Source organism: Prinia subflava, chromosome Z (genome assembly GCF_021018805.1).
Source record: "Prinia subflava isolate CZ2003 ecotype Zambia chromosome Z, Cam_Psub_1.2, whole genome shotgun sequence".
In the NCBI taxonomy this organism is placed as follows: Eukaryota; Metazoa; Chordata; class Aves; order Passeriformes; family Cisticolidae; genus Prinia; species Prinia subflava.
The window spans coordinates 94,500,215-94,524,626 of NC_086283.1; the positions used below are offsets into that span (position 1 = coordinate 94,500,215).

General features: G+C 35.8%; 2 protein-coding genes across 5 annotated transcripts; both read left to right on the plus strand.

Moving 5' to 3' along the window:
• The first annotated feature begins 73 nt into the window (after window positions 1-73).
• Window positions 74-23,303, plus strand: TRAPPC13 (trafficking protein particle complex subunit 13). 4 transcript variants are annotated; one of them, XM_063422744.1, is made up of 13 exons: window positions 74-231; window positions 6,699-6,767; window positions 7,648-7,747; window positions 8,139-8,223; window positions 9,487-9,614; window positions 9,734-9,806; window positions 13,003-13,047; window positions 15,427-15,444; window positions 17,578-17,711; window positions 18,826-19,024; window positions 21,948-22,048; window positions 22,734-22,884; window positions 22,980-23,303. In XM_063422744.1, exons 1-13 carry the CDS (start codon window positions 186-188, stop codon window positions 23,082-23,084), a joined length of 1,254 nt encoding a protein of 417 aa, XP_063278814.1. In that variant the 5' UTR covers window positions 74-185; the 3' UTR covers window positions 23,085-23,303. The 4 variants fall into 4 exon arrangements, with proteins under 4 accessions (XP_063278814.1, XP_063278815.1, XP_063278817.1 ...); XM_063422745.1 differs by having other exon boundaries at window positions 22,737-22,884; XM_063422747.1 differs by lacking the exon at window positions 15,427-15,444.
• Window positions 97-4,978, plus strand: SHLD3 (shieldin complex subunit 3). Its single transcript, XM_063422749.1, has 2 exons — window positions 97-231; window positions 2,333-4,978. The coding sequence occupies exon 2, from the start codon at window positions 2,464-2,466 to the stop codon at window positions 3,211-3,213; it is 750 nt and encodes a 249-aa protein (XP_063278819.1). The 5' UTR covers window positions 97-231; window positions 2,333-2,463; the 3' UTR covers window positions 3,214-4,978.
• Window positions 23,304-24,412: the final 1,109 nt, after the last annotated feature.

Sequence of the window (24,412 nt, forward strand, 5' to 3'; positions counted from 1 at the left end):
AGAGCAGCAGAACTACGACTCCCATCGTGCCCCGGGCAGGCTGGGGAGGCGGGGCCGCGCCCCGGCCCCCGCGGAGCCCTGGGGACTGTAGTCCCTGTGCCGCGCTGCAGCCTGGGACCGCCGTGGCCGCCGCCGCAGCAGTCTGCGCGGCTCCTCCCGCTCCGCCATCCCGTCGGGTGAAGGCCATGGACGTCAACCAGCCCAAGCAGGAGCATTTGCTGGCTCTGAAAGGTACTGGCAGCGCGACCGCGCCGGTTCCTGCCCGGCCGGCTCTGATTCGGTGGTGAAGCAGCGTGTCTGATCTGCAGCCGAGGGTGTTTCTCCCCTCGGTTTAAAGGAGGTGGAGCGGGGAGCGGCCCGGCGCTCGGGGCCCACGGCCTCAGACAGCTTGAGGGAGCTGTGGGGGCTGTTCCGCCGTGCCCCACACAGCACAGGGTGTGCACCTGGCGTGAGGGGCTGAGCGCCGCTGCCCGGCTCTGTCAGTGCTTTGCCTAAGGCTTCAAAGAAAATGTTCAGCTAAAATGTCCTTTCCAGTTCCTCGGCTGCATCTTTTGTTTGTTTCTTTTTCAGGACGAGAGGACACGGTCTTAAATTGCTCTTAAACTCCTCGGGGGAGGTTTAGGTTGTGCCTTAGGAGGTATTCTGCACAGGAAGGGTGATTAGACATGAGCATGGGCTGCTCAGCTAGGTGGTGGACACGGAAAGTGTTTAAGGAAAGACTGGACGTGGCACTTTATGCCATGGTCTATTTAACACGGTGGTGTTCGATTTTACATTGGATTCCGTGATTTCAGACGTCTTATTCCAGCACAGTTGATTGCTTGATCCCTCTTTGGATGGCTTTTGCCTTTTTCAGCTCATCCTTAATGTGCAGCTACGAGGCTTTACCTCCTTGATTCAGGGATGACGAAGAGTGAAACAGTTGTGTAGGTCACTTGCATGCCTCTAAAATTAATGTGGAAATCAAGAGAGCCTTGTGAAGAATTTGATAATTTCTGAATCTTAAATGATGTTGGTTATGTACGTGTAATAAAGAGCTGGTCAGAATCTCGCCTCTGCAAGGATTCTAGATTAGTGAGACTGCCCAGATGGATAAAGTAGTGCAGGTATGACTAATTTCAGAGACCATCTTCCCGTTTTAAAACTCTCCTGGACAAAGTTTTTTAATGGTGTCTCTATGTCATAGTAAAATCTATTAACCATAATTCAAAGTTCAACAAGCTCTTTTCAGATATGTATACACAGCTCACAGTAAAGGCAAAAACATGAGAACATGAAACATCAGCATCTGCCAAATGCATTTTGATAGTAATTAATTCAAAGCAAAAAGCTTTTTGGTGGATCATTTCACTTTAATAAGAAACTAGTGCTATCCTTGGTTTTGTATTGAATTTAATCTAGGCTGTAGGTTTTGCAGAAGTGAGAAAGGTATGTTAAACAAAATCTTGACGGTGGTAATCCAAGATTTTATTATTTATGTTATTTATGTTACTGCTCTCCACCAGGGAACGTGAAATGGCTTTCCCCCTTGTGGGGACACAGGGAAAGGGAGAGAAGGGTAGGAAATAGGAGAGCAACACTGTGCATGTTTTACTTATATTTCATAACACTGTTAGTAGTTCTCCCTTCGCCAGGCTCCTGTATTTAATATATACTTTGTATGGAAGTATAAAGACTTAATAAGTTGTTTAGTTATTCTGAGAGTTTACTAAATTCAGAAATTATCAGTTCCTTAAAGATTAAAGCATAGTTGCATGTAATGCATGGAAGTTTTAAGGCTAAAACTACATGTGTAGTTCTGATACGGAATGGACGCCAGCGGCTTTAATTTGCCTAGAGCACTTCCCTTTTAAGTTTTTACTTTAAAAAGTGCTGTATCAGTCAGTACTATTTTTGGAAGGGTTTCTGTAACATGTGTGTTTTCTGCTTACTTTATGTGCCTTGGCTTAAAATGCTGATCTATAGGAGGAAAACTGTTTTAAAAAATTGTCTGTTAATTTGAGAAGATAGGCAATAGTAATTGTGTGCCTTTTAATATGCATCACAACAATATAACCAAAATAGTGATGGATGGCAAGTGAGAGAGAGTGACAGTGAAAGAGCTCTCTTGGACTGTTTTGAGTAAGCAGTGTGCATGTGGAGAACATTCAATGTACTGAAGTTACACTGGTAATGATGGAATACAGCTACTGATGTTCAGCCTAGATAAAACAGAATGTTCTGATATACATCTCACATGTTTTCACTACCCATTTCTTTCTTGAAAAATATCCTAGCAACGTATGTCTTAATATTGGTAGTATCTTATTGTTTTATAATACTTCTGCTTTAGGTCCTGTTTTCCACTGATCTTTGCATCATGGGGCAAGGAAATTCTTGTAATTAAGATATTTCAGTCTAGATACAAGAATCCTTATCAAGAGACTGTTTTCCTAAGAACCACTGGATTCCTACTGTTCAAGCATGGAAGTGGTCTTGCACTATCGACCACATCAGAGAGACCTAATAAAACTGCAGAAATTCGCAGAAGCAGCAGTGAAGGAGTTTCCCATTCGCCAGTTACCAAGATTTGCACCCTGGTTTCCAAATGATTTAAACAGACTTCCCCTCAAACCAAAAAAGCAGGCACCTGTTATTTCTTGTGAGGAAATGGAAGAAATGAAACAGCTTTCTGCACCTTCAGAATATGTTACAGGATCTCCTGATTATGACTGCACAAAAAATCTCCTTGAGTTTCACTCTAGCATGGAACATGGTCCGACTTTAATTCAAGCACAGACTGTTCACCAACCAATTAACCTGGACTGTCAAGGAGAACCACTGCCTAATGGAAAACAAAAATTGAAAAGGTCTTGGAGTGTCTCTCTCCCTAGCGCTAAACTCAAGGAAAAGATTCAACCTTTATCTCAAGAACTGCAGAATAATTTGGAAAGACTAAAGCTGCATGCATTTTGTAGAGCAAAGTGGACAATTGAACAGTCTGTTTGTAAAAACCAGAATTTGGAGGATATATGGATAAAATTGAATAGACTCATTAAACAGAATGAATTGCCATCTTGCAATGCTACTATCCAAAGATCTGTGGGACAGATATGGATTTTCTGTGATATTTTATACTGTGAATATGTTAGAAATATTCTTAGGGAAAAGCTAAGTCTTACAGATAAAATGAATTTGCTTGTACATAAATATGGAATTATATGTAGTTTGTAACTGGAGATGTAGTTTAACAATAAAATTATTTTGGAATTGTTGGAAATACTAGAGTTTTTAAGCAGTTTAGAATATATAGACCTTAGAACAACTGATAAATTAACAACAATAAAGCTACTTACATTACTTTGCTACAGTTTCCTAATTATAATGATATATTTGTTTAACTTTGTTTTGCCTCAAGACTTACAGTTCTGTTAAGATTAGTAAGTTTCTCTTTGACTTAGTATTGCATTTTATAGCTCTTCTCTACCTTGGTGGTCTAAGGAAAAAAAATAAAGTAAAAATTCCAGACTATTGTGGCAAGCTATGTCAGATAATAAAATTAATGCTTTCAATTAAGCAAAGCACATCCTTTCTGCTTGATTGGAATTACGAGAAGGAAAGATGTTTTTAAATGAGTTGTAATAATTGCTGTAATAGCTCTAACTGACATTAAGATTCTCAAGAGCTGATTATTTCCTGAAAGCAGTTGTGAGTTTTTTTAATTAAGGCATATCCTTTCCATGAAGTACAAGCTTACTTTATGTGGGATATATGCACTGTCTTAATAACGTTAGCTATATTTTCACAGAAATATTAATGATACTTCAGTGGAAGCTGTGGGCTGAAAAGTAATGAACATTTTAATAAATTCTATTTTATGCCTTTGATAATTATTTTTTCTTGATGTTTCTGTTCTTTTGTATCTAATTATATTTGGGAACAAGAAAGCACTAGCTTTCAGCTAAAAGTGAGGAAACTAAGAAATAAAACTTCTATATGAAACCTCTTGTTCATTGTCTTTGAGGATTTGAATGCCTTTTATGGTCAAAAAAGGCTGAGTTTAGCATGACTTTTTGTCTCTTGAAAGAATGAAGTATTCCAAGGTCATGCTGTCCCTGCTCATTTGAAACTTGGGAGGGTCAGTAGAGAAATTAAACTGGGGTCAGTATGACTGCAAGGTTATGCATTTGCACTCCTGCTAATTCTAGAAAGTTTTTCTGTGGCTGGAGGTCAGGGTCTGTAGCATTTGGAAAAGGGGGAAAACAAATGTTTAGTATTTGTAGATTGTTAGATTGTCTTTAATGCTGCTCACACCAAAGTGTACATAAGCATAACAGAATCCCTCTGTAAAAGGAAAGTAAATTCCCCTTAGACTTACATTTTTATGACATTCTTGTGTTGAATAATTACATTTTATTATAGGCATTACTTTTTTTTTTAAATTAAAATTGCTCAATTTGAGTGATTGACATGTATTTTTAAACTTTGACTGAATTTTTAGACATTTGTAGATGTCTGATATTGATATTTGGGGTGTTTGTGACATTTAATATCACCACTTAGCAAAATTGATGCAAAATGCTGTCTAGACTGCATTATAACTTCATTGTAACTGAGGGTTGCTATTAGTTTTAGAGATTATATAGCCAAAATTGTCTCTGACATTGTATTTCTGATCTTAACAGTAAGAGTAGCAAAATTTCTTTGTGCATTTTTGAAGAGAAAATGAAGTAAAATGCAGTGTGGTTTGAGTTCTGTTTAATGTATTTTGTGTCTGGGATCTTAGAAGAAGTGATATATTTTCTACCCTTAATTTAGTCATCCTAATAAATATGATAATATACCTATCATAGGTATATTATCATTTGTTTTGGCTTCACTCTGTGATGTATTAATTATTTTCTGAAAACAAGACTGAACTTTTTCTTTAGAAACTGTCAGCAAATACTAGTTATACAGTCTTAGTGTGAATTTGAATAAAATTAGATAATGCCAATAATACAGTCCCACTAGATTGATTTGATATACTGACAAAAGAGCAAAACAAACATTTTACTGAATGTATAATAATGAACAGAAGGAGAGATTGTTGTCACTGTAGCTGCCAGCTTTGTGCTGCTTTGGGTTGGCTTGTATGTGAATAATGGTAGATGCACTGCAAGCTGCGAGCACCTCAGGGTAACTGATTTGTAAGAGTGAACACCACCTTTGGGTGCTCTGCAGAATTGCTACAGTCTTGGTTAGCACCAGTACAAAAGCTGAAATCCAGGCTTTCATTTTGTTCTCTTTAAGGAACACTTATATCATAAGCATGTGTGTAATTGAGTATCTTTTCTTCTTAATTTTCAGTGGTTCACTATTTACTCTATTTTGTAAATCTTGGGTTTTGTTTAATATACTTCATGGTTCTAAGTCTTCAAAGGTCCTGATTTTTCAAGTTTTCACCATAACAAAGAGAATATATTATCTTTTTTCACGTGAAAAGTGAGAATTGTTTGAGTCAATGCTAATTTGCATATATCTGCTGTATGGTAGCATAAGTTCTTGTGAACCAATACAGCCCACTGTACCCAAATGTGTATCAAAGTAATTTAATACTTTTCACCACTGGAAACAGGGAATGCTGTCTGGACACAGTAGCTGTACAAAAGTACAATAAAAATAAACCCACCATACATGTGTCAGTGCAAAGGTATTGACTAAGTTGTTGCAATTAAGAGAAATCCTTTTGATTTATTTTTTAGTTTTAGTTGGTGTTATGTTTGTTAAGTTTCAAAGAAAAAAACCCTAATGTTTTTTACATATTCTGATTAACAGCTAAGATTACAAATGCTCAATTTTGTATCATATGTATGCCTTCATGATAAGCTATATACAAGTTTAGGATCGTTTAGGACCTTTGGTTAATTTGAAGAGGGAGAAATTCTTTTAAGAGGTAGTACCCTAAATCTGTCATATAAGTGAAAGTAATGTAATTTTGAGTGTGAGTTAAAATAGCCTTTGGAGATACTCCTTACTTGAAGTAGAGGGTTTTTAATAGCAAAATCTCAGTGATTTTGATTTTGTCACTACCAATAAAATAGCTTTGTTGTAAGTATTTTCATGAGGTTTTTGTGCTGGTTTTACTGGTTTGAGTTTAAAGGTTGTGACTTAAGGAAAATGCAGTGGTATAACTAATGCAGGCTTTTGGTCTTGTAACTCTGCCTTGTGTAGGCGTTACAGGTTAAGATGTAAATTTCCTATAGGTGTTTGACTGAGGGGGTCTGTAGGAGTCATTGTGTCACATTCTAGGGCAGCAAGGATCACAGGACAGGCACTTAACAGAGACAAGTCCATAAACAGATGGAACTGATACATTTTGGAAGACCCCAAAGCTCTTCATGCTGTAGCAGGTGTAAGACCTTTAGCACATCAAATTGAAAGCAGTAGATTAGGAGGTGAGTTCACCAGGGATAGAAAGCCAGAGGGAGCAATGGCATTACCAGTGTTCTTGGATCTTAGAACAGCAGGGTGGTTTTTTTTGTTGTGAAAGACCACGTGATCCATTTTCAGGCTGAGATTTATTTCGTGATTGTGGTTTGTTGGGTGTTTGTTTGGTTTGTTGTTTTCTTTTTGTTTTGTGGAAGAAGAGCAAGACATAATTATTCATGAAAAACAGAATTAAAAATCGTTGTTTGATTGACTGATGGTTTTACTGTTTTGTTTTTTTATTTTTGCAGTGATGAGGCTAACCAAACCTACCTTATTCACTAATATTCCAGTGACTTGTGAAGAAAGGGATTTGCCAGGTAAGTCTTTTCTACTGACTGATTATTATGTATGTTTTTCCAAGTTTAAGCAGTGTGACCCTCTAACACTTAGAGGAGTCATGACCTCCCGTGGACTCTAATCTGAAACAGTAATGTATTTTAGATTTGATAATAGCTAAAGGAAAGTACCAAGGTGCACTCTGTAGCTCTTGACCAGTATCTTTGAAAGATTGGTGGTGACACTCAAACACATGACCTCAAAGATTGAGCAGTTGACATACACAGGGAGAGGCAGCTCTGTGAGGGAAATGTGTAAGGGGAGAAAGATTGGCATTACTAATTTTTTTTTTTTTTTAATTTGGGAAAAAGGCCCTGGTAGTTAGAACCAACACATGAATGTTCTGTGGAAAAACAATCTTGCAAGAATTGGTGGTTTAAGTTGTATTATGCTTGATGTGCCATCACAAATTGGAACTCTCTGAGATGTCTCCCAGAAATAGTCAAAGTCTAGACGTCAAGTATAAGAGAGTCAAAGGAAAGATTCAAGAAGAAGGGTTGTGTGGAAATACAAAGCAAGCAGGAGAAGAAAGTAAGTGAGGTTGATTAGTTCTGTTAAGTTCTGTGGTTTAGATGGATAGAATTTTTCTCAAAATTCAGTGTTACTTTGAACAATGCCTTTGGATTGTGCCCTTCAGTATGTATATACTGAGTAAATTATTGGACACAAGTGTCTTGAAGTTAAGTTACAACTTATAGGCAGGCCTATGGATATCTATTTCATCCCTAAACAAGTTTATTGTAAAAGAAATATATCTAAAATAAGCTACATCTGAGTAAGTGATTAAGTGCCTAACTTAAATGTAGACAAACCTTTGGACTTACCAAATATTTAATTAATAGCAACTTGATATTTTTACAGGTAATCTGTTTAACCAGCTCATGAAAAATGATCCTTCTACGGTAAAGGGTGCTGAAACTTTGATGTTGGGAGAAATGCTGACTTTGCCTCAAAATTTTGGGTAAGAATAAATGATTGTAACTGTAATATGATGTAACTGTAATATGTAAAGGTTTAGGATTCATCTGGTTTAGGATTCATACTTCTCATTCTATTTGAATAGCAGAATTTATTACTGTGATTTTTGTGGGTACCAAAAGCCATCTACTTATTCCTGTCAGACTTCTAGCTAGAAAATATTCTGATTTGTTGGTTCTCTTTTAAAACTGGTTGTCTTAGAAGGATGGCTTCAGAAGCATGGGTGTGCAAATGCCAGTTTTGTTCTAGGGTTTGATCTGGCAAATGTGCATATGTGTGAACTTAAAAGTGTTTCCGTGAAATGTTCTGGTTTTTAATAACTGTTACTAAAAATATTTTCTTTTCCTTTTTTTTTCTTCTTTCCTGAAATACAGAAATATATTTCTGGGAGAGACATTTTCCAGTTATATTAGTGTGCACAATGATAGCAGTCAAGTTGTCAAGGACATACTGGTGAAGGTATGTGAAGAGAAATCCACTTATAAAAGATGTATAAAAATGAAATACAATGATTATATTTTCTGAGAATATATTGTATGTTTAATGTTAATACATAGACTTCAGGAAATATATGTCACCTCTTCCAATCCAGCAAATAAACCTGGAAATTGGAAAGAGTAAGATGTAAAAATAGAAATTATTACAGAAATCTTCAAACATTAAAATGAAAAGGTAGGATTGTGTCAAAAAATTGCTTTATTACAGAATTATAGTGTTTAGGTTGAAACAACCTCTGAGGTCACCAAGTGCAACTGTTAACCCAAGACTGCCAAGTCCACTGCTAAACCATGTCCCTAAGTTCCACATGTACACAGTCAAGTGGCTGGGAGCTCAACCACTTCCCTAGGCACCCTGTTCAATGCCTGACAACCCTTTTGGTGAGGAAATTGTTCCTGCTATCCAATCCAAACTTCCCCTGGTGCAGCTTGAGGCTGTTTCCCCTTGTTCCAGTTGTTACTTGTGAGAAGAGACCAACTCACACTTGGCTACAGCCTTCTTTCACAGAGTTGCAGGAAGCAGTAAAGTCCCTCTCCTGAGCCTTTTTCTCCTGGCTAAATACCCCCACCTCCACTGACATTCTTTGGATGTGCACTCTTCTATTTAAAATTGCTCTGAAGAATTGGTGTAGCAAAACTTCCACAGCTAAAAAGATGAAGTTACAGTCACTTACCTTCACTTTCAATGAGGCTTTCAATTCCCTGTGAAGCATACACTGATCTTGTGTGAATTGTTGTATGAATTATTTTCTAGAGTTGGGGTTTTATGTTTACTCAACAAATAAAACACTGAGAGTAGAAATTTCAGAAATCATTGTGAAACCTAACGTAAAAAATAAAAAGAGATTTTGTAGGCTGCATGGTAAAGGACTGGACTATTTATATGTTTTAGAACTTATCTTTAGCTTGGTAAGTATCTCCTCATCTTAATATATGTCACAGAAGGTGTCTAAGTCAAGAATGTCACTGAATACTCTGAGTTGGAAGGGACCCACAAGGCTGAGTAAGTCCAGCTCTTCAGTCAGTAGCCCACACAGAGATTGAACCTGTGGCCTTGGTGTTGTGAGCCCCACGTTCTGGGCAACTGAGCTCTTAGAGTAGGTGTGAAAGCATGCAGGTTATGAAATGCTCAGTGAAGCCTAGTATTTTATAACGTAAGGTACTTTTCTTTAGGTTGTGTTACACAGTTGTAGTTCTAACCAGTGCTTTGTTTTTCTGTCCCCAGGCTGATCTTCAGACAAGTTCTCAGCGTTTGAACCTTTCAGCTTCCAGTGCTGCAGTGGCAGAGCTGAAACCTGACTGTTGCATTGATGACGTGATCCATCATGAAGTAAAGGAGATAGGAACACACATGTAAAATTTTAACTTGTTCTGTTATTAAATGAGCTTAAATGAAGTATATGTGTGCTATTCTGCTTTTGATATAGTACAGGATTAAAGTAACACAACCTTTTTTTTTTTTTTTTTTTTAGCTTAGTTTGTGCAGTGAGTTATACTACACAGACTGGAGAGAAGATGTACTTCAGAAAGTTCTTCAAATTTCAGGTATTTTATAAAGTATCTTACTCTACTTTTAATAAATGTGTGAGTCTGGAAAACACATTTTAAAACATTTGATACTTCATAAGCACTTTTACATACCAAAAATCATTCCCTTTTAAAAGTGAACCATTAAAAGCTCCTGCTTCAAACTTCACACAAACTGGTGTTTTCTAATTACCACACAGTTAAACATCTCAGAACTAATAAATATTACATCTAATAATTTTTACTAATTTATTGAGAAAAACAATCTACTCCTAAAATATCCCTTTTTATAGCAGACAGCTCTATGACTATTTTTGAAAAGGGCAAGTATTGGTTATTCTGGCTTTGATACATCCAACCATTGAGCTTATATTGTAAATTCTGATTTTTCTTTTGGTGTGTGTAACCTTATTAAATAGTGGAATTAAATAGCAGTTTTTAAAGGAATTTAAGTTAAAAAGTCTGATGTATTATATCTAATACTTAGAGAAGTAATTGACAGAATTTAAACATTTTCTTCCATCACACAAATTTCAAGACTTGAGATAGAGGAAAGCAAGAAACTAATCTGTGGATTGGTTCTGCTGTGTATTTCATGGATGCTTAATTGTTAGAGAAATATAATGAGACTTAGATATTGGTGGGCTAATCTTCATGGAATGGAGGATTACACGACATGGTTTACTGAATGCATTTTTAGATACTCTGACAGAGTGTCTGGTAATAGAGTAGCATTATATACTGTACACATCCCCTCAAGCTGCTTCAGGGGAGGTTTGGTTGGGTACTAGGAGCAGGTTCTTAACCCAGGGGGTTGTTGGGCTCCAGAACAGGCTCCCCAGGGAAGTGGTCACAGCACAAAGGCTGACAGAGTTTATGACGCATTTGGACAATGCTCTCAGGCACATACTCCTGGAGGGTGGACTTAATGGTCCTTGTTAGGTCCTTGTTAGATCCTAGGTTATCTTCCTACTCAGGATATCCTATGATACTTCGGGGTGATTCCATTTTGCTGTTTTCTAGTACTCTATCTAGATACTTCAGAAAAAAAGTATTTCATTCGACAGAAGGTTAAATTGCCATGCATTAGAAAGAACACTTGAGTACTGTTAGTACCTGTGGGCCTTGAAATGCCAGGTGTTGATTAGTCAAAGGAGTTTCCTGACAATCCTAGGGAAAACGGTTCCATGTAAAATTTTGTGTTACTCTCCTTCTGAAACTAGCACCTCTGTAGAGTTTTTTCATCTTTAGTGAAGTTAATTTTCATCTTTGTGTGCTTTGTCTTGCTCTCCTTATGAAACTACTTCCCTTTCCATTTCTCCATTCAGTATTCTGTTTCTCTGTCCCCTCTAGGCTTTCTCTGATTGCACATGCATGTGCAAGCTTCAGATCTCATCGTTTCTCTGTTCGCTAATGTTCTTGTTCTTGTCAGAGTTTAGTGCAAGATGTTGATTTCTATCCTTTAGATTTTGTATGCAAACTTATTTGTGCACTTTTTTGAGGGTTCTGCATGCATGGTGTAATTGCCATGGTTTTTAACTGAACTCAGCAGGGGCAACTGAACTGTCAAAACAGTTGAAGCCAGCTATCTGTGAAATGTGAAGCCCTTCATTCAAAGAAGGAAGCATAAGTATATATGCACTTCCACACCTTCTATAAATACTCTGTGATTCATTGTGAGAAACACATTCCACTGAGAATTCTGCCTGTTAATTTTTGAATTTGACATGGAGACACCAGTAGAAAACCTGAGAACAAACAAAAAGAAGTATTACAGAAAACTGAACTATGTCTTTACAGTGAGAATTCATGACTGCTAGTGATTGAGATGTCACTAGCTATTGTATAATTTTAAAAAATACTCTCTTCCAGGTTTTTCAGTTTGCTGATGTTTGTTGGTTTGAATCAGCTTCTTTTTTAAACTATTATATGTAGTTTTATAGTGATTGATGGTGCCTTTCTGGTCCAAAGGTTTCTCTTAAGTAATTAACAGCATTATGTTTTATGGAGAAGGAATGAACCCTTTCTAGGGTTGGGTGGTTTCTGAACTTCAGTAATTTTTTGTATTTTACGGGAATGCCAATTGAAATTTACTGCAATGAGTAGAAAGACTGTTTATCAGAAGAGAGAGAAAAAATTCAGCATGTTGGAAAATTTGTAAGAAGCTCACTGAAAAAAAATATTTGACAGAAAAAATCCTTTCTCAACCAACAAAGACCTAAATTAAAATGTTTAATTTGTTTTTTTTGACTAGAGAGAGATAGTTATGAATACTTAAAAGATTTGATCTTAATGTCTTTTAAGATGCAGAAATCTCTGCAAAGAAAACTTTTTGATCTTGAATTCTTCAGTGCTAAAAAAATTCTTGACAACTTGAAACATTAGAGGTCTCTCAGGATGCAGTGCAGTTATATCCAAACAAAAAAACTTCCCCTGTATAATGGAAAACAAATGTCTTCAGAAACAGAATTTAAATTTGTTTCATTACAAGTATGGTAGAAGATGATTTATTTCAGTTACATTGCTTTATATACTCTTCATATTTGAATGTGTTTGGGCACAAAATTCAAGTATTAAGAACTAACACTTTATAATCATACTTTATATCATCGAGTTGCCTCCTTTTTCTGATTTAATCTCATGAGATTAATATTATTTATTAATTATTTTATGTATTATGATTTTCTTTATTTTTTGAAACAGTTGCATTTTCAAGAAGGAAGTGAAGGCTAATAAAGCTAAACAAGTGGATATTTCTCTTTTTCATTTATGTTTAGAGAAGCCCTCAGTAACTTTTCTCCCAAAACTCTGAAGGACTTGTAAATGTTAGATAGTTCTTGCTCAGAGTTGAAAGCAAATGCAGACCACTGCAGGACCCAGGATGGATGTAGTATTAATTTAAACACACAAATCTACTTAAAGTGCTGGATTTGGGCAGTTTCGTAAGATGCCAATGTTTAGGTGGCAAATTACTTGTTTTCAGTATGAGAAGACTGCTTAGTAGGAAAGCAGTCAAGTGTGCACAGGTCAGAAGCAGCAAGAATATACTCTTGAGTTGATTCTTTCGTGTACTCTCTCATGCACCTGCTATATGTAAGATCAAAAAGAAAAATAACACTTTTTAGTAAAAGACCCTAGCACTTCAAAACCCTCTATGCTGAAGTTGTTTGAAAAACCAGTTATCAATATGTCTTTTTTTTTCCATTTCATTCAGGTTCTTAAACCACTAGATGTGAAAACCAAGTTCTACAATGCAGAGGTGAGAACTGTGTGTATTCAGGTTTGTTTTGGCCTGCTGCGTTTGTTACTTAGATTAAATTCAAATTGCTTTGTAAGTACACCTTTCTGAGAAAATTGATCAATTCTAATGGAAAAATGGTGGTAGATATGTTATTGTATAGTTTAAAAATAAATAGGCATTTGGTGAAGGGGTGAAAGAGATGTCAGGACCTTAATGTAATTGACTAACAATTTTATATATATTCCAGTTTCTCATGAACTCAAATACTTTCAGTTATTGCTTGTATGTTTAGACTGATAGCATACTTACTGTAAGGGAGATAATTTGTTCATAAAGAAGATGACAATTTATCAGAGTGGGGAAAATTCAAATTTAAATTACTTAAGTTTAATTTTCCCTGTGTAACTATGACCCTTCAGTTCAGTAATTTGTTTTAGGTTTGTGACAGTTACCCACAGTGCTTCTAAATTAAATGACCTTATATATGCCTTACATATTTATTTGGACACACTTACATGTCTGCCTTTGTCTGTTCATGGGAAGAATTTGGCATGCATCTGCAGGCCACAGGCTTCAAACCATACTTTGACCAGGTGTGAGGTACCTGAGCAGGGTTGGAGCACATAGCACTGGCTGGGCCTTTTATAGAGTTGCTATTATCTATAAGTGTGAATGTCTGGAAATGTTTTCTGCTGTGATTTAAGAACAAAAATAACTAAGAAATTAGGTAATTTCTCTGTGAGCAAAATACATCTCTTATTTAGTGTGTGGAATATATTATTGTTTCAGCTGTATGTGGTAGGGAAAAGAGGGACAGATATCTTAAATGTTGCTGGCTCTTTATACTTCATGTGTAAAGTTTGTGATGAAGCACCTCTCTAAGGTAATTCTGGGCAAACCTTTTACATGGATAAAATATTCTATTTTTTGTTTTCATAGTTGTTATACTGACTGGTCTTGATAAGGGTCTTATTTAATTCTCAATTAGCCACCAATTCTTAATGATAAAAATCTATGAGAAGCTTTGGTGTTTGAGCTTAGTACATATGGATTTGGGGGCGTTTTTTGTACCGTTTTTTTTTTTCTGCTGTAAAGTTTCTGAAAGGCTCTTTGATGCCTTTTGTTCATCCTGTTCATGAATTTATGCAACCCCTATTACCATCTTACCCATTCAATTTATTGAAAAAAAAATTTTTTTAAATATTTTGGATGATATTAAGTGAGCAATTTCCATTTGCCTAGCAAACTGATACAGTAGCACTCCTATCTAATTTCTGAAAGTATATGAAGTATTGCTACATCTCGTGACCATAGAATTCAATTAACTTCTAAAAACCTAGAAATAAGCCTTTGGTTATCTGTTGTGTGTGATAATACGTTGCTGCGAAAGCACCAAGAAATTCATCCTGACTATTATCCTTGAGAGCAGGGGAGAAAAAAATGGTATGTGTCAATTATTAGTTAACTAAGGATCTCTAAAGGTTGACTAACCAGTTAAACTGTTATCATTAAGATTATGGATGTGATGCTGTCTACTCATAATTCCTGTTACTAAAATTATTTTCTATTAATATTCTATGATAATCCATAATTTAATTTCTTCTAAGACAAGGAATGATGCTGAACCTTAATCTTCTTGCTTATTGCTTATATTCCAGTAGCACCCAAACGGAGTTGATCACTGAAATTTATGCATAGAACACATGTCCTGTTGCCCTAACCTGCTGCAATCCTGGGATTGAACTACTCTCTCACTGACTTTATTGTGCCTTAAAAAAGGCTCTGTAAAAGGTTCTGTTCCTGCAAGCATGCACAGGGAGATAGACAATAAAGTTTGCAATTAAAGTTGGGTCTTTGGACTGATGAGAATTCAAAAAGGAGTTTTTCTTGATATTATCCCAAATTTTGTTATAACTTGCAACATGGTAGCTGTGCTAGGACGCAGTACCAAATTATTTTTGAGACATTACATATGAGGATACTTCAAATTGCCTGTAAGGTGACAAGGACTGTTTTTCCATTTCATATACAACCCATTGCATGGATTGAAATTCAGGACAAACTTTAAACTTACTCAAAAACTAACTCTCTTTTTTTTTTGAGTCAGTTTATTCTGCCATATCTTGTCTGTGACTTGTATGCCTTAAGCTCTACTTTGGATTGGTTCTGAAGCAAAGCTAGTAAACCATGTAACCATACTAGCTGTAAGTTATTAGAAATTTGTTGTCATCTTTGTTTGCATCCATTTTTATTTATGTTTCTGTCTTACTAATGCTGTCTTGTTTAAATGGTGCAAAAAAATGCAGAAATGCATTTTGTTTGGAAGTTAGCCTCCTTTTTCTTTAACATTTAACCCTAATTTCTCTAATGTGTTCTTTTTTTTTATTTTCCCATTAGAGTGACCTCAGTTCTGTGGTAATTTTTATTTATTTTTTTATAAATATGTATGCTTTTTTAATTGCTTAACTGTCTCTCTGCTTGTTATTGACATTCTTTACAAACATAATGGAAAAGCAATGTTTGTTCTGCTAATTATAAATTGATGTTTTCTTTTCTTTATATGTGCAGCTAATCATTTAAATGGTTAGCTCTTTCTTTAATACCCATTGTTGAAACTAGAACTTGATAGTTACAGATTATTGTGGGGGGTCCTCCTATAAAATACCTCACCAAAATTTTATTAGCTCTATAATTTGAAAAGAGAAGTTATTTCATTCTAAAATTTTTCTGCTTTTGACCCATGGAAATGTAGGTTTCACTGCAGCACTGCTTGTGTAAGCTGTGACAGAACTTTTCACATCTGGTTGGTGGAGACAGTGGGTTTGAGGAGAGAGCAGCAGTTGAATGTTCTTCCTTTCTTTGGCTAGCTGGAACCGCACTTCACAATTTTAACTGCATGTAACAGTTGATTGAGTTACTATGTTACTCCTGCAGTCTGATTTCACTTTAAGGCGTGCCTTGTATTAAAATAAACTGCATATTTTGACAAGTTGTTTTTTTAAAAAAATATGTAATACTAAACCAAATTAGGAATAACACAAAACTAACTTGCTTTTTCATTATGCTGCTTGTTTTTTCTTTTCCCTTTCAATTTAGCTTTTTTAAACTTCTGCCTATGGTTGCTGTTTTGAAAACTACTAAAATTTGGGTAAATGGACACTGTGAGCAATGGATTTATGGGATATAAATTGTATCAATTTAAATGACAGGCAGTAGTAGTAATGATTACTGAGAACCATGTTTTAGTTGGGGTTATTTCAAGTTCTTGCAAGCATGAAGTGTCTCTGTTGAGGTTGCACAGTTTTCATTACTATATAGATGCTGCTTTGTATTTAATGTGTTTATAAGGCAATACAAAAAGTTACACAACCATTCTGTGTTTCTCCTTCTAAGACAAATTTTTGAGACTAAACATATTTTGGCTATCTTGTCCCACTTCTATTTTGTCATTTACAAGCAGGACTCCATTTGTATAAAAAATCATTGTTTACACTGATCAAAAAAAAAACCCTGTAGGTTTTGTTCCACCTTCCCCACAAAAGTACTTTCTTAAAATTTATCATAACAAAATACTCCAACTGCTTCAATCTGAATCTGTAGAACAGACTGTTTCAGTTAGAAGGGGCCTACAAGAATCACTTAATCCAATGGCCTGAATCAGTGACTCTTTGTAAGTGCAAATTTGGTATCCTTCTTTTAACTGGCACTGTTTTAATTGTGGTTTTTCACTTTTCTGAGAGCTCATATCTCTAACAGACAAGTCTTCTTCCATAATTACTCTAGCCTGAGATTTTTAGACACACAAAGTGACTTCACTGGTCTGCAATTCCACAAAAGAAATGAGGCAAAAACTTCTCTAGTTCCATGGTTTTTCATGTTCTAAAATTTAACAAGTCTATAGCTTTCATTTCTGTACTAGAATTGGTCCTTCAATACCATCTTGAGGCGTTAGCTTCAGATGTTCTGAAGGCAGAGCATCAGTTAAATTGTTAGATGCATACAGTATTGGTGGCCTTTGGCATGATGCAGCTAAGTGAGAGAAGGGGCTGGATTTTGCATTTTAGCTAGAATGCTAGTATTTAATAATAAAAGCTCAGAGCACGTACCTGAACTATATTACTTCAGTTTAAAAAATACACACACATTTACTTCAATTTTTTATACAGCTTGATGCACTAGTGATCTGGCATGGCATGTTCTTGTGCACTGCAATTCCTCACCATTTATTCCATTTTTTAAATAATTTGGATAAAAGCTTGAATTGCTATTAAGTTGACGAAAGTCTTGGGAAGTGGTGATTTAATGCATTACAAATAAGCAATAGCTAGAATATAGCAAAATTATCCCACATCCATTGTTTGGCAAGATACCTGTTGACTAACACTTCTGCTCCTATTGTTACTGGGATTAAGGTTTTTTCTTGCATTAATTAATTTGATTTGCAGGCATGAACTAAACATGTGTGACTTTTTTTAACAATAGGACTGCCTACTCTTTATAATAACACTAATCATATTTTCATGAACTTGAACCTTTGATATTTTTCAGACAGATGAGGTGTTTCTGGAAGCTCAAATTCAGAATATCACTACCTCTCCAATGTTTATGGAGAAGGTTTCTTTAGAGCCGTCTATGATGTACAATGTTGCAGAACTGAACACAGTTGACACAGCAGGGGAAAGGTATGTTCACATTCAGGACATTTGACTTTGAAATGTTTTGTAGTGATACTTCATGAGATACAAGAATTAGTTAGTCATTTGTTTATAATGGAAGGTTTGTATGTTTTCAGTTGAGTAAAAAGATCAAATTCTTGTTATGTATTCAACTGGAAAATTTGTTACAGTTTTCTTTTTATAGAAACTATTCTTTATCTATAATTCCATTAATAAAGAAATATCCAGCCTAATCCTCAAATAATTTGTAACAATGATGACATGATAACATGAAAACATACTATTATTTTAGTATCTCCTACATAAAATTTAACCCAGATTTGATTTTGACTGATCACTGTGTATATACTTAGCCTTACGGGACTCATCTGATTAATCCTTGCTTCCTGCTTACTGTTTTCAGTTGCTCTAATCATGATACAGCAAGGCACCAGTCAAGGTGGATCAATGGTACACCCTCATGGAGTCTTAGAATGTAAAAATTTGTCATGGTGGAATAAATAAAATTTAATTACTTAATACCAGAGTAACTGACTACAGTGGATACAAGAGCCTGTGAAGTTAACTTTGGCTGCTTGTGCTTTGCAATTGCTTGGGTTTTTGGAGGTGATGGTTGGGTGCTTCAGCAGTAGGGGCTGAAGTGAAAATTCTGTCTTCGCCTTGCCATTGAAGGATTCACCTGCAGCATAAAGAAGCTTTGTTCTTACCAAGTGTTTGCATCCACTGTAATGGCTTTTCTCCTGAATAGGAATCTTAGTTTCATGGCATTGAAATGTACTGTGAGGGAAAACAAATAGCAGAAGAAAAATTACCAGCATTTTTGTTTAAATTACAAGATGCCAGATAATAATTATAATGTAGCAGAGTGGATTTCTGTCTTATTTCTCTCTGGCTAAGAAGAACGGGGGTCTTTTTTTATTTCTCCATGGTCCTTGGTGCTACATAAATTCCAGAGCTGTTTTCTGTTGTGAAAGCAAAAAATATTCTATGCGTTTTACCACTGTCAAACTATGTGCACACATACAATAAGAAGGTGGGGAATGGGAGAAAAAAGGTTGGGTTCTTGATCTTCTTCAAAATAGCTGTTTAAATTAAGACCTAGGGGTTTTTTTCCTTTCAGTGAGTCTACTTTTGGTGCAAGGACTTATTTACAACCTATGGATACACGTCAGTACTTATACTGTCTAAAACCAAAGCAAGAATTTGCAGAGAAAGCTGGAGTAATAAAAGGTGTAACAGTGATTGGTAAACTAGACATTGTATGGAAAACTAATCTGGGGGAACGAGGAAGGCTGCAAACCAGCCAGCTTCAAAGAATGGTAAGTTTAACTTGGCATTCATTTTTAAGGAAACTCAATAAACAGTTTTAATAATGACTTGGAAAAGTGCAAGCTGCTTTCTTTCTGAGTCTCATTTTTTATTCACACCTTTCTGTAGTATTAAGAGTTATTTCATATATTACTTCAGTGAAGTGTAAGAAGTTAATGGAGTGAGCATTTTAATTGTCACAATCCAGTAACCAGTGTTGCAAAATACATTTGTTAGAGTAAAATTTACTGCTTGGATACCATTTGGCAACAAACTGACAAAAGAACCTCTTTAACTGTGCCAACTCTTGCCATGGAAGTTGCTCCCAAGCTCATACAGACATTTTAGCTTGGAGTAACATCTTTTTATATTATTTGTCTTTCATATCCACAGTTTTGATTGAGTCTATCCTGTTCTGGTTGGTTTATAAATTGTTCTTGAATTTTATACTGTAATTACTATCTTGCTTAAGGCAGTTCCATAGCCATCTAATGCCTAAACCTGGCTTGCATCTTGTCACTTTGAGAGAGATACAGAAGGGTAGTTAAAAAAAACTTTTGAAAATTGAATCTCAGTCTAAGTTTACAGAGCTTATAACTGAGTCTCTGCCTCTGTCTTTCCCCCAGTCCCCAGCTGCTAGTACATGGAGCAGTTCCATAGGGAAGTCACACTGACTTGGAACTAGGCAAGCAAACTTACATCCTGGAAATTCACAGGAAAGTCACTAAAAAGTCACTAAGTCACTGAAACCTGTCTTGATTTTTAATTGAGGTGTTGAGTATGTGCATAACCCCATGAAATTAGAAACTGCCCTTTTTCTAAATGTAATTACTCCTGTTACTTTGAAACTTGTTGCTTATTTTTAACAATAGACTGTTTCATTTTCAACTGACCTTTACTATAATTTCTCTTTAAACACATTTCTTTGCCCTCCCTAAATCAGTATTGTCTTACTCAGCATCACTTCTTTTTGAACCCTTGAGAACTGCATGTGAAGTACACAATTCAATACTACAGAGTTAGTTTTGGTCATACATCATTTTGTGCCTTGCGATTAACCGAAAAATGTAACTATTTTGTGTACTTTGAACAACATCTGTTTTTAGAAAACAGCAGGTAGTTGGGTTTTTATCCTTCGGAGTTGCAGTGTAACTCCCTTCTCTTCCCCTAATTATTAAATGCTATCAGATTATTTAATTTCTTACCTTAATCACTTTCCTCCTAATCCATTTGCCAGCACTATAACCGTTGTTTCACACCTAGGCCCAGAATTTTACCTCTACCATGTCCCTCAGTCACTGTTATGGGCCAGATCAGAAATGCACATTTGAAATAAGTATCCATATACCATAATTTGTGTGTTTGTTGGTTTTGTGGTTGGGTTTTTTGGGGCTGTTGTTTTTTTGTTTGTTTGTTTTGGGGGGTGGTTAATGTGGCTTGGTCTTGGAAGTCACAACTACAGTCTCTTTGGGAGACAATAAACTAGGCAGCTGCATGTCCACAGTATGCCAAAGGGTGCTCAACATGCTCACAGGCATTCAGTACAGGACCACACTAGAATAAATCTGAACTTAGAGAACATTATTCTTGAGTAGCACAAGTGGGAAATTGTCTAGTTGATTCCATAACCTGAGTAATTACCTCAGTTCTGGATAAAGCCTATGTTACTCCTCTTACTGTTACTTCAAGGCCTTTGCCTCTAACCATCAGTTCTTGGAAGTATCTAATTTTTGAGTTCAACGGGTATAGTGTGGTCTCATCTATTCTGATCCTGTTTTGATTTGGTTAGCTGGTTCTCTAAAATACTGCTTTTATCGTGGGTTTATGTTTGTTGGGGTTTTTTTCTTAATATATCTCTGGTAAAACAAGAGCCTAATGTCAATGGAAAACTACTTGTTGTTTAGGGAACTATGTATCATTTTTCCAGTCAATTCCTCCATGTCACCTAATACAGATGAATATATTTGCATTTTTCCAGTGCTAAATAATTTACTTTTCTTTCATGCAAGGTTCCAAATGCATATTGCTTGAGTAATCTAAGTCCCTGTTGGCTTGATATCCCTTTGCTTACTCTCATGTCCAATTTAATATGCTTTTTAAAATGTCATCTATCATTGCTCTGTAGCAAACTTTATGTGACTAAAATCTGTTCCCAGCCTGTCAGTCACTGACTTTCTGGACCTCTTTGGAAATATCTTTCAATCACACTGTAAATGTAACTTCCACTACAACATCCTTTTATCAACAGAATTGGAACATGTACAATAACTAAGCTTTGGTAGGACAAATTTTCCCCTATTTTTCCCTCATGATCTATCATTCATGGGGATTGAAAATAAAAACATGGTTTTTCATCTGCAGGTTACTATTTTGAGTCAGCCGTGATTGGCAGTAACTAAGATATTTACTATAGGTTTATTTAGTAGACCATATGCAATGTGTTTGGCTCATGGATAATTGACAAGTATTCTTATCATGTGACTTTCTAACTGATGACATCTAATTATTTCAGCAGAGGCATAGAGGACCAAAATGGCAGTTTCTCTCGTTTCTTAGGATGTGGGATAGTGGTGGGTTTATGCAGGGAAATTTTACTGGTGTGGTCCACACAGATCTGTTATCTCCCTAACAGAGGTCTTAGATTAAAGCTGATCTTCTCAAGAACTGTATACGGCTATTAAAACTTTAGGGATTTAAACTTTCCTGAGAAATGTAATAATAAAGATGATCCTTACCCGATGAATTGTTCAACCTATGAAGAAGGGTTCATCAGCTGAAGATGAAGAGCTGCTGTGATTTCCACACTAATCAAAAGCACAGTCAATTTTCTTCAGATTTCTCTTATTCCAAGCTTCTTCCAGGAAATGAAACTTCAGTAAAAACTTCAATTTCCCTATCCAACATCTGAGAATATACATTCTTGTTCCTTTTCAGGCTCCTGGCTATGGTGATGTAAGGCTTTCATTGGAGACAATACCAGATACTGTAAATTTGGAAGAACCTTTTGACATTACATGTAAAATAACAAATTGCAGGTAACAATGTCCTGTGATTCTTGTACTTTTTCCTCAGTGCGTGAGTTGTGGCTGGTTTTGTTTAATGTTTCCGTTCTTCCTCCTGAAACTACTTAAACCTGTCTTTACTATGATTTGTGGCAACACAAAAGTACTTGAAACACAGAGATTAAAAAAACCCAAAAAACCCCTAAAAAAAACCCAAAGAAAAAACTACAACTAAAAAACTTCTATCATCATCTGTTAATACTGTACTGAACTAGGAGATAGCCAAAAATCTGTAGAGGAATTTCATTAATCTATCTGCAATATTATTTATGATTGCACCTCATACTTAAATCACAATTCATGTTAGGGTTACAAGAGTGACATTTAAATGAAGTAATTCTAAATGGAAGTTGAGCCCTGGGACTAAAGCATGTATCTGGCCTGCAGATACTTCTCATGAAAAGCTTGTAGTCCATCCAATATGTAAACACTATTATGTTATCCAGTATTGCTAAACCCATGACAGGATGCTTGTGTCAAAGAGAGCTGTCTGCAGCTGCATTACTGTGCATCGCAATAAATACTGCTTGCCGCCTTATAATTATTTATGAATCTTGATTAATGGCACCCTGAATAATAATCAAGCTTTAACGTGTCTGGAGTCTTTGCGTCCTTAAAAAAGCCCACAGGTTTATTCTTGTTTTTTGATTTCCTCCAGCAGTGAAAGGACTATGGATCTGGTTTTAGAAATGTGCAATACTAATTCCATCCACTGGTGTGGAGTTTCAGGAAGGCAACTTGGAAAGCTGCACCCAAGTTCATCCCTCCATCTTGCACTTACATTATTGTCTTCAGTGCAGGGATTGCAGGTAAGTTATTAGCACAATTTTGTTGTAAAGCACCTATTTTATAATATTAACAGTTCTTTCTAATAACAACTCTTACAAATATTTTCCCTTTCTAGAGTGTCTCTGGCCTAAGACTTACAGACACATTTCTGAAGAGAACATACGAGTATGATGATATTGCACAAGTCTGTGTAGTTTCTTCAGAAATCAAGCAAAACTGAAGAAAATAAATCTGTAGTTTTACTGGGCGCTTTTTTTTTTTGCCAACTTCTTGATGTTTTTGCAGTCAATTGTTTTAAAATGAGTACAAACAAAATCAAATCCCTATATATGTGATAATGATTATTTAATTTCTCTGAGAATTTCTTGAATGTTTCCAAATCTTTTAAAACATGCATATGCTTTTATCTACTAAAAATAAAACCTTTGAAAAAAGTGTAGTTCAAGTAAATTATATTGTCTTTACGTCAACTCAGGACAGGGGGAAGAGATTGCTAAGAAATACTAGTGGTTTGTGCTTATTTTTCTTATTTTAGTTTTTTTAAAGTATTTAAACCCTTTTAAAATCATGGCTTTGATAAAACTGCTTCAGTTTAGAGGAACTGACATTTAATAGACAAGTTCCTGGAATCCAAATCCAAAAAATGTAATATGGGGTACATGGCCTGGCAGTATATTTGCATGGTACATGTACAGAAAGGAAATAAAACCTGAAAAAGGCATGAGATGAAAGAGTGCAGCTGGCACTGTTGAGGCACCAGGAGCTAGGAAGTGGAGTATAACCCAAAGACTGTGTTGGTTGTGGCTCAGTCTTGAAGAGGAAGCAATACAGCAAATCTGTCCCAATTATCTGCAGTCATGAGCAGAGCTCTGCATCCCTGCAATACATGACATGCTGTTAACAGACATGTCATTTTCCAATTAGTAGGGAACTGAAAACTAAAATAGTAGAACTCAGGTAGTTTTTTGTTGTTAAAATAAGGTGGTGCCAATTATTCCTTCCATCTCAGAGGCATTTTAATAGGTTTTTAAGAAAAAAAGGGAAAAAAAATTCTTGCATTGCTGTCTTAGATCAAGTCCTCTAAAGCATATACAGATAGAAGTCAAGCAAGATAGTCTAGCACTGGTCAAGCACTACAGTGTGCTCTTCCCTAGCTTTGTTTTGACAAAAACTGGAAATCTCTGAAATATCTATGGTAACCCAGAGGTAGCCTTTTAGTAGATAAAATGGTGGCTGTCTTTCCAGTTTAACACTAGGTAAACTACTATTAAAGACTCTAATCTGCAGCTTGTATTTCTCAGCTACCATGTTGCCACTTAGCAACTTTAATAATTTTGACACTATTTTACTTAAGGTTGCCCATGTATAAAATCTTAAGTGTAGTATTCAGTGTTAAAATATTAGATAAATTTAGGACCAGCTTCATGTATTGCGGGACTACGTCCATACAGGAAACAGTATATTAGAAATGTATCCTGCCTATGTGATAAAGTATTTAAAGAATGCAATTTACCTGTTACTTGAGATACATAAAAAATTAAACCAGAA